Source organism: Agelaius tricolor, unplaced genomic scaffold, assembly GCF_023055355.1.
Source record: "Agelaius tricolor isolate 1412-34295 unplaced genomic scaffold, bAgeTri1.0.p SCAF_7, whole genome shotgun sequence".
Classification (NCBI taxonomy): Eukaryota; Metazoa; Chordata; class Aves; order Passeriformes; family Icteridae; genus Agelaius; species Agelaius tricolor.
This window is the reverse complement of record NW_027269267.1, coordinates 2,758,557-2,769,556: the sequence shown is the minus strand read 5'-3', so window position 1 is coordinate 2,769,556 and position 11,000 is coordinate 2,758,557. Positions and strand designations below refer to the sequence as shown.

Genomic DNA, 11,000 nt, shown 5'->3' with positions numbered 1-11,000 from the left:
AGGGAAGAGCAGGGGATGGGGAGCAAGAAAAAACAGGGGAAGAATGGCAGGAAAACAAAAGCAAGGAAGGCACAGGAAAAGCTGTAAAAAGAGAGGAAGAGAATAAAGAAATACAGGGAGAAGAAAAAGCAGAAAGATGGGGAAAGCAACAGGGGAGAGAAAACAGGGAAAAGCAGTGGGGAAAGAAGGAAAGGCAGAGATGGAAAAAGAAGGGAGGAAAAGAAAAGCAGAGGGAAAATTCAAAGCTGAAAGATGGAAAAAGGAGGAAAAAATGTGAAAAGGGAGAAAAAGTTTGGGAAAGGGGAGAAGGGTGAGAGTGGAAAGCGGGGAAGGGGAAGGAAGAACTGTGAAAGGACAGGAATTTGGGATGGGGGCAGAAAATACTTTGAGGTGCTCCTGAAGAGGGAAATAATTACAGCTTCAACTGAAAACCAGATGAAAAGGGCACTGAAATTCTTCCAGCCAAAGTGCCAGCGCTGGACTTCTGACAGAACTCCATCCCTGCTCCCATGGAGGAGCTCTGGGACAGCTCTGCTTTTCCAGGCCCTGGCTCCCGAGACTCCTGATCTCTCCTCCCAGGTCACTGAGGTTGTGACACTCAGGCTCTGAGAATTTAATTCCTAAATGGGGAATGGGCACAGCCCTGAGGCTGCCAGAGCTCCAGGAGAGTTTGGAGCTTGGGATTGTTGGGATTGTTGGGATTGTTGGGATTGTTGGGATTGTTGGGGCTGTGGGCAGGGCCAGGAGCTGGAATGGGTGATGCCTGTGGATTCTTCCCACCCAGGACATTCCATGATTCTGTGGATGAATTCCCTCAGCTTATTCTTGACTCCAAAGGTCTCCAAAATGGGACTTTCCTTGGAGAACAAATCAGGAAAAGCTTCGTTGAGTTCAGCTCCACGTGCTCCATTCAGGACGAGCCTTTCTTCCTGTCCTGGGTAAAGGGAACTCCATCATCATCATCATCATCATCATCATCATCATCATCCCTGCAGTCTCAGAATCATCAATTCCATCCACCAGCTGCTGCCATTGATGGGAAGGAGTCCTGGATTCCTGCCTGAGCCAGCTGGCAGGAAAATCTGAAGGGAAAGAGAGCTTGGAAAATGACAGGAAGTGATAAAGATGTCCCCAGCTTGGGAAGGGGAAGACAGATCCTGAAGAAAGATTTTTTTTTTTTAATTTTCTGCTTGAGATCTTCCATGAATTTCTTTAGAACAAACATTTGATTTTCCATGTATCATTTTCCAATCATTAACTCCCTGGTTTTGGACAATCCCATCCATCAAATCCATCTCCTTTCTCAAGGGGAGGCCTACAGGAGGGGGATTTGGTTGTTAATTTCTCCTGCCTTAGCCATGCTCCTCTTTTATTACTCAACACCACAAGCAATACCCATAAAACCTGAAGTTTCAAGAAATTGTTAAAATTCCTGTGATTTCACAAGAGATTCGTAAATCAGTGCTCAGCAGGACTCAGTGATCACACAACAACAAATCTGAGGAGTTTTTAACCCATTTTTAACAGAATCAAAGAAAGCTTTGGGTTGGAAGGGACCTTCAAAATCATCCATTTCCACCCCTGCCATGGCAGGGACACCTTCCCCTGTCCCAGGCTGCTCCAGCCCCAGTGCCCAGCCTGGCCTTGGGCACTGCCAGGGATCCAGGGGCAGCCACAACCTTTGCCAGTGTTTTACCACTCCTGGTGAAAAATGCCTTCCTTCTATTTAACCTAAATCAGCTCCTTAATGTTGAAAGCCATTCCCTGGCTCCTGTCCCTCCATCCCTTGTCCCCAGTCCCTCTCCAGCTCTCCTGGAGCCCCTTTAGGTACCAGAAAGGGCTCTGAGGTGTCCCTGGAACCTTCTCCAGGCTGAACAACCCCAGCTGGGATTAACTCTGATGCTCCAGAACATCCACCACGAAAGATAACGAGCAGCAACTGCAAACCCCCTCAAGTTTAGGCAGACCCCATGAATTTGACAGGGCTCCTACAGAGAACTGCTGAAATCCAACCCAGGCTCCTTCAGCAGTGAGGAAGGAACAGCTCTGCAGTCGTCATGAGGTGGAAAACTAAAAACCAACTGCAAATTTCCAACATGGAGCTGTTCCTGTAGAACCCCACAAAAACAGGGATGTGCAACAGAAAACCACTGTTGGACTGCTTTGCTGGGCAGGTATTGTGCACTTTAACATGAATAATTTCAAGTAAAATATCCCAGGATCCCTGAGGCTGGAAAAGCCCTCCCAGCCCATGGAGTCCCAGCTCTGCCCCATGCCCAAATTATCAAATTTTAGGCCCAAGAGACCGAGGAAAGGAGCAAGACTTGAAGCAGGCTGCTCTCATGGTTGGTAAAACTTGGACCATCAGAGAAGTGGGAAGGAGTCAAAACATATACTGTTCAAAATACACCTTTTCATAGAAACTGGTGATGTGCTCTTTGGTTATCAGCTTGCTTTCTGCCCACAGCAGCTGTGGCTGGCAGTGCCCAAGGCCAGGCTGGGGCTTGGAGCAGCCTGGGATAGTGGAAGGTGTCCATGGCAGGGGTGGGACTGGATGAGCTGTAAGATCTCTTTGAATTTAGTCCTAATTGTAGAATCATTGAGGCTGGCCCAGCCCTGCCAGCCCATGCAGTGCCAGCTGTGCCCCATGGGCACCTTGTCCCCAGCCCAGAGCACTCAGTGCCACCTGCAGGGGACACCTGCAGGGCTGGGCACTGCAAAGCTCCCTGGGCAGCCCCTGCCAAGGCCTGAGCTCCCTTGCCATGGGCAAATTGCTGCTGCTGGCCAAGCTGAGCCTGCCCTGGCCCAGCCTGAGGCCGTTCCCTCTGCTCCTGTCCCTGTGCCCTGGGAGCAGAGCCCGACCCCCCCGGCTGTGCCCTCCTGGCAGGGACTTGTGCAGAGCCACAAGGGCCCCCCTGAGAGAATTCCAATAAATAAATTATCCAAAATTCAGGTTAAACACCAACTATCCTCAGGAGATCAACTCTCAGCAGTATCTCTACTCTGCAGCCACTTCCCTGTGTGTTTTTCACTAGACAGACATTTCCTTTCTATCCAAAAGTTCTGTATTGATCTTACTGGGATGAATTTGTTCTATAAACCAACACAACAGGTTCTGTGTCACCAAGCTGGAGTTTGCACTCACTCCCTCATTAGGAAGGATGTTCCTGATGGGCTTCAACAGGAATTCTTCCACAGAGGATCTTCAAATATTTTTTCAGCTGTCCAGTACAAAGTATAAGCACATGGATGGTGTGATGAAAACAAGGATGGCAGAGTGATAAATGATGGAGATGAAGTCACATTTCCAGGTGAATCCAAGCCTTGTGGCATCTAGGCCCCTGCAGACACCGTGGTACTTACAGGATGGAATCCTAAATCCTGGCACAGCAGCCATTCCCCAAGGACTGAGCAATCAGGATGGAGAATCATCTAAATTTACAATCTTTTAATGCAAAGAACTGAGGCTGAAAGGTTGAAAACTGCAATCCTGGCAGGGATAAACAGACAAGGAACCGAGAGAGAGGTCCAGGGATGTACCTGCACCTCCTGCACACAGCCAGCAGGGCTGGCAGCACTCCCGGGGGCTGTGTGCAGCAATTCCAGCTTTTACAGTGGGTTTGAAAACATCTGAGGTTTCAGAAGAGCCACAAGAGCTTTACAGTTAAAGGATTTAAGGAGGTTCATCAAGTGAACATATTTTTACATGGAATAGTTTCAAACTGGAGCTGTTACTCTTGCTCTGCCAGGCTCTGGTGGCCACCAGCTGTAACTCAGCAGTCCCAGAGCTGAAGGAGGACTGGGAGCCTGGAAATAACCTGGCTGAACCACTCCAGAGACACAGAAAACTCCTCCCACTGGGCAGAACCTCCAGGAAAATCAGCTTTTTCCAGACTAGGTCCCCCTGCAGCCCCAGCCAGGGAGTTGGTGGTGCAGGAGGAGCTGGGCTGGGCTCTGGGGATAACGGCAGGCCAGTCCCAAAATCCCATCCCACGGCCTCAGAACCAGCTCAGCTGGGATGGGCAGGAAGCTGCAGAGCACACCAGAACACTCAGGCTGAGAGATGAGGATTAAAGAACTCCAGCTACAAGCACAGTCCATGAGAATCAAGCAGAGCTGTGTTCACACATCAGTGATTTGCAGACCTCGCTGGTTTTCAATTAAAAACTCCAAATTAGCTGTTACGCCTCCAACTTTTACTTTCATATTTTTAAGTCTGTTTCAATGTATCTGATATTTACATATTATAGTATAATTATACCTACCATACCATGGCTTGGAGTAGGTTAATTGCATAGGAAGACTTACTACGTTTACATTTTTTTCTTTCTTTTTTTGTTTTTTTTTCTTAAATTACTCTTTTTTTCCTTCTTTTTTTTTTTTTTTTTTCCTTTTTAAAAAGCACAGTAAAGAGTCTGAGGACAAATTATTCAACTGTTTATCATACATAAGACTGCATGACTATAATACAAAGGGCTTGTCTTTTCATTTAACGTTACAATATACACAGCAAGTCCGGACTAGATCTTACAATCTGAACACAGGTATTTAACCTTTTCCATGCTGTTTATGTTTACAATGCACAGAAGTCCTGTAACCAAACTGTGTAGTAAAGCACACAAAACTGGACTGTAACATAACACAGTATGCAGAAGCACTGGATTTTATGATTTTTTTTTTTGTTGTTTTGTTTTGTTTTTCTTCTTGATGTAGAGGTTATTTCTTTGAACTGCTTTAGGTTTGGTGGGGGTTTTTTTGGTGCTTGCTGAGGGGTGGCGCGTGGTGTTACCCAGATTCCATATTACCCTTCTATTCCTAGACAGCAGTAAGAACTGGATTCCTTTGATTTGATATTGCTAAACTCAGCATTCTTTTCTAAGGTGACAGCCTTCCAAATCCCATAAACTTCTCTGAATTACTGAGCTTCAAAAGAAAACCAACCAAAAGAAAAAAGAAAAAAAAAAAAACAAACAGGGGAAAAAAATCCGCTTTCATCCACAGGGTTGATGTGTCGGTACAAAATGAAATATTTGATTAGGAAAACCATGATTTACAAAAAAAAAAAAGCTAATCCCAAGGATTCATTCCCATTTCCATGGTAGTCAGCTGCTGTGTTGCCACTGTGAGTATAAAAATTTCCACCTTTTTGACTGAAAGAACGACTTGGCCGCATGGAATTGACCATTTGCTGCTAAAATGAACTTTTCCAAGGGCTGACTGGCAGAGGTAGATCACTGCTTCTGTAAGAGAGGATGGGCAACACTGTTCATCTGGGATGGGCAAGCAAGGAACTCACCTTCATTCCTTCACCAAGGTGGTTTTTCCTCATGCAGCTTTTTTTTTTTCCTTTTCCCACAAAAAAAAAATTAAAATAAAAATAAAATCTCTTGGATGGGCCCATAAATTTTGCAACTGCCAAGCTGACTGTGTTATATTAAGGCAGCGTTACCCAAAAATTAGGCACCTGTTAAATACAGCCTGCTAACCTCAGGTCTCCCTTGAGGGTTTTGCTTTACTCAGCCTATTATTTTTTTTGGACCTGTTCATGCAATCAAGGTCTTTGCCTTCAAGTTTACAATTTTGTTAATAAGGAATACAAGAATCAACTGCTGGTTTCATAGCTTCTGGATCTAGTGTCCCTTTTAACCTTCAGAAGCCTGAACACATTGATAATGTAACAGATGTTATAGTCTCCAAGTAGATGTCAATCTATTATCTTCAGTACACAGATTGCTGTAAATGTATTGGCTATGAATTCAACAACAGTTCCAGTTTTGTTTAAGCAATAGTACAGCCATAATTTTTCAACTGACATTTAAAAATGGTCTAGTTACACCTTGTGTCAAAGTGCAGAACTGCTACATTATTGGTTACAGACATCTATGTGCTATAAAAACAGCTTTGGTACAATAAATTATCAAAAAAGAAAATAAATTTTTGTAAAATTCACAGCATAATTGTGAGGCAAAAAAGCAGTCACATAAAATTCTGCATTTTTTTTTTTTTTTAAAAATGTTCAGGATGAACAGAAGACGTCTTTGTGCAGAAGTAATGGTGGAGAAAACCACGTGCCGAGAAAAAAGCAAAAGAAAAAAGTAAAAAGCAGGAAGGGACACAGTTGTAGCTATTTCCATCAAACGCAAACCACTACTCCTGTGACCTTCAACCAATAAGGAAGTCAACTTTATGACACACGCAAAGTGACCTTGCAATACCTTACAATAAGTGGGTCACAAAAGTCTATTTTTAAAAGAAAGGCCTCTTGAATTACCCATTCTCTGTGTTTTCAGCATTAAGGACTGTCTGCAAAAGCATGTCCAAAAGTGATTGCATCTGAAATGGTAGGCTCTTCTAACTTAAGAGTCCAAATCCATAAGGCCAAAGGTTATCCCAAAGACCACCACTTAGACCTCCCCAGGACTGGCCAGGACCGACCCGTTGATTGCTTCTCAGTGCACCTCAGTTATGAAACCAGTCAGATTTCCATCCTAACTGCCCGTGGGCTCCAAAAGGTGGCACCCACAGAATTCCCATCACAATTGCTGCTTTGATCCTCAGTAGATTCAGAAAAGGAGAGTTCTGCTCACCGCCACTTCGCATGCTCAATGTGCCTCACAAACTCCGTCACAACCGTCCCTTTTTACAGCTGAAGAATAATATATTTGTGTAATCTGAAGGTCCCTCTTTCTTACAGTACTGCATTTCTGTGCCCATGGTTGTTTGGGGAACTAAAAAAAATATATATATTACTCACTCCCCCTCCCACCCGAAAAACTCCAAAGGGCCTTTTTTTAGAAATCATGTGCAATGCCTTTAAAAAGAAACTAGTTTGCAACTATGACTAACATTTGAACAATAACCCCTGTCGAATGAGAGCAAAAAAAAAAAAAAATTAAAATTAAAATTAAAATTTAAAAAATCAAAACCCCTCCCCAAAAAAACCAAACTATGACTAGGTTGTGGCAAGTTAAAATGGGGGAAGCAAAAGGTGAACACCACTAAGCTATCCGTTAAGGTGGGCCCAGACATGGCTCTTAAAAAAAAGAAAAAAAAAAAACCAAAAAAAACCTCCCCCCAGCAAAAAACCAACAAAACAAAAAACTTCATTGTCCCTTTGCAATCTTTTCAAGTTTAAAAAAATAGTCAACTTTGCCCTCCTGTAGCGGTTCAGTGAGTTTATCTCCTTCTGATTCAAGCAGCTTTGCACTTTGTTTTTTTTTTTTTTTTGGAAAAACACCACTTCTATAAAAACACACAAGAAACAAACTTAGTTTCAGTTTAGTCACGAGCTAGCCACAGGACTTTGCTGAACACAAACTCCTGTCATGGGAGACTCTTCTCTATCAATGCCTTGCCTCATGGCAAGGTGTCCTTCAGTCATGTAATGAGCAGGACCTGTATTAGCAGAAAACTGGTACGTGGGATGTCCAGCTATGCCAGTTTCTTGGCGCGGATTAGAGTAGACTGTTAAATTCATGTCCATAGCTCCGTTCTGTCCAAAGTCCAAGGTATTAGCAGCCACTGGGCGGTTCTGATAGGCCTGATTGCCTTGGTTACCAGTAGAGGAGGAAGATGTAGAGGAAGAAGTAGTTGAGGAAGACAGGGATGTCATGGAGTGGTGACTGTGGCCCACCTCCATAGAATCCTGGGTGGAGGAGCTGTTTGTTGGAGAATTGTAGACTCTCGGCCTGGTCCGGCTGCCCAAGGCTTGCTGTCCATGGTGGTGGTGGTGGTGGTGGTGATGGTGGTGGTGGTGGGAGCTGTTGCCGTGGTGATGGTGTAATGCGTTCTGTTGCTGAGGGTTGACATGGAAGGTGGTTTCCTGAACCGGGTGGTTCTCCACGGTGACCTGGGTGGGAGCTTCGGTGGCTGTCCAACCGATGGGAGGGGGAAACTGCTGCCGAACCTGCAAAATGCCAGGGACAACGCTGACTCACAGCTGTCCTTCCACCCAGCCACACAATCCTAACGGCTGCGAAAGACCACCCAAACACCATCCAACCATCCAACACCATCCAACCATCCAACACCATCCAACACCATCCAAGAGCATCCAACCATCCAACACTATCCAACCATCCAACACCATCCAACACCATCCAAGACAATCCAAGAGCATCCAACCATCCAACATCATCCAAGCATCCAAGCATCCAACCATCCAACACCATCCAACACCATCCAACCATCCAACACCATCCAACCATCCAACACCATCCAACACCATCCAACCATCCAACACCATCCAACCATCCAACACCATCCAACACCATCCAAGAGCATCCAACCATCCAACACCATCCAACCATCCAACATCATCCAACCATCCAACACCATCCAACACCATCCAAGAGCATCCAACCATCCAACACCATCCAACCATCCAACACCATCCAACACCATCCAACCATCCAACACCATCAAACACCATCAAACACCATCCAACACCATCCAAGACCATCCAACCATCCAACGCCATCCAACCATCCAACACCATCCAACCATCCAACACCATCCAACCATCCAACCATCCAACCATCCAACACCATCCAACCATCCAACCATCCAACACCATCCAACCATCCAACACCATCCAACCATCCAACACCATCCAAGACCATCCAACCATCCAACACCATCCAACCATCCAACACCATCCAACCATCCAAAACCATCCAACCATCCAAGACCATCCAACCATCCAAGAGCATCCAAGAATATCCAAAACCATCCAAGACCATCCAACCTCTGACCACCTTGTCAACTGAGTGTCACATCCAGTCAGTTCTTGAACAACACATGAGCAATTAAGTTATTTGTATTTATGCCAATTTTTTAAAATCTTAACCAAGCTTTGCAGTTGCATGATTATTCTAGAAATGCAGGCATGCCCTTAAAATTAATTTCCAAGACTTTTCTATCTTGAACAATATATGACAGATTAAATTATTTGTGTTTGTGCCAATTTTTTTTATCTTAACCAAGCCTTGCAGTTGCACAATTATTCTAGAAATGCAGACAATGTACTTAAGAATAATTTCCAATACTTTTCTATCTTGAACAGCACATGAGAGATTAAGTTATTTTATTTATGCCAATTTTTAAAAACATTAACCAAGCCTTGAAGCTGCAGGATTATTCTAGAAATGCAGGCATGTACTGAAGAATAATTTCCAGTACTTTTCTATCTTGAGCAATATATGAGAGATTAAGTTATTCATATTTATCCCATCTTTTAGAAACGTTAACCAAGCCTTGCAGTTGCACAATTATTCTAGAATTTCAGGCATGTCCTTAAGAATAATTTCCAATACCTTTCTACGAATACCTTAAGAAAAATAAATGCACATCCTGGATGTTATTTTCAAACACTTAAAGGAAGTCTGATAAGTGACTTTGCTGTCAAAATTATAGGAGCAGCTTTACATTATAGTAATAATAACAGCATTTGTAAAACAGTTGGAAAAATAAAGCCCCGACCTCTGGCTCAGGAGCCTGGAGACAAAAAGCAAAGCAAATGAAATTAAAATGTTGTAGCTCATACCTTGAAAGGTGCAAGCAGCATTAGAGGAACCACTGGAACAAACACAGCTGATTAAAGGCTACTAAAAAAGCAAGGTCTGTCTACACAGCCATGAATGGCCTACATGTGGGAGAATCTATGGTTTTATGTGTCCTGCCTTACCTGTGGGCTGTGTGTTTCACAGTCCATGGCTTGCACAGCAGCAGTGAAGTGCCCACCGCTGTGTCGATGCTGGTGCGTGGGGTCCGACCGTGCCCTTCCGCTGTTGCTCGTGCCAGAAGATCCACCTGGAAAACCACAACACACTCAGTGACCAAAGGGACACAGAATTTACAGCTATCAAACAAGGGCAGCATGAAAGGTTTATAAAGTGCCTCAAGGGAAAAGTATAAGATCAATGCTAATCACTCACATTTTTGCTCATCTAGTTGGGTTTTGAGGGGTTTTCTGTTTACCTGTTCCAGCTGATTAAAATAATTGTTTAGTGATCATGACTGATATTTTTTTGACAGTATGGGAAAAAAATTAACATTTCAGAGAATCATGGAATATTCTGAGTTGGAAGGGACCCACAAGGATCATCCAGTCCAAGTGCACAAACCCCCAACAATCCCACCTGGGCATCCCTGGCAGCGCTAGCCAAAGGCGCCTGCAGCTCTGGCAGCCTTGGAGCCGTGCCGATTCCCTGGTGAGCCTGGGCAGTGCCCAACATGAGGAAACAGAATTTTATCACCTGTTGATGACCAAAACCCACCTGAGCTTGAAGATGTACTAGAGGTGGTTCCTGAAGACTGTGACTGCTCCATGGCAGGACTCGTGGACACGCTGTTACTCGTGTTGGTACCTTCGTCCGCCGTTTTCTTGAAGAAACTGTGCTGCAGGGCGTAGTAGGGCTGGATTCGTGTCTTGGGGTCATAGTCAAGCATCCTTAAGATGAGGTCTTTGAACTTCAAGTAGTCAGCTACAGTATGACCTGACTCCCCAGCACGGCGCCCACCCGGCCCTCCTGTCTCAACTCCCAGGATATTGTGGAGTTTGCGAGTTCCCGGTGGTTTGTATTCCTGTGGGGAGGGAGGAATGGCTGGGAGTCAGTGTGTGAAACACAGATTCTGTATAAAAACTCAAATCAAGTAAGGAAACTGTTCAACACGACAGGAAATGTTATTTAATTGACAAGACAGAACAAAATAAACAACAAAACTGCATTTTCAGTAAGACCATGCAAAACAAAGTAACAACTCACCATTTTATATATTTTTATCTATATTTATTATTATCCTAATTGTTTTACCTACCCTTTTTCCATCTTTGGTCTTCTTCAAGTTCCAAGTGCTATCTGGCAACTTCTCAAAGAACTTTCTTGCTTTGGGTGCTTGGTCGAGGATGTGGGTTGGTGGTATCCCCAAAACTTCCACTATTTTATTCATCTGATCCACCTGTCCCAAACAAAATGGGTTGGTGAAGGACAACTGACAGC

General features: G+C 44.3%; 1 protein-coding gene across 1 annotated transcript in view; it reads right to left on the bottom strand.

Moving 5' to 3' along the window:
- Positions 1–4,414: 4,414 nt before the first annotated feature.
- The window catches only part of DYRK1A (dual specificity tyrosine phosphorylation regulated kinase 1A), an 82,087-nt gene continuing 75,501 nt past the window's right edge, over positions 4,415–11,000 (bottom strand). The window contains 4 exon segments of the mRNA XM_071430114.1: positions 4,415–7,906; positions 9,686–9,810; positions 10,278–10,584; positions 10,819–10,959. Of these exon segments, the coding sequence (XP_071286215.1) occupies positions 7,283–7,906; positions 9,686–9,810; positions 10,278–10,584; positions 10,819–10,959 (1,197 nt within the window). The 3' untranslated portion in view covers positions 4,415–7,282.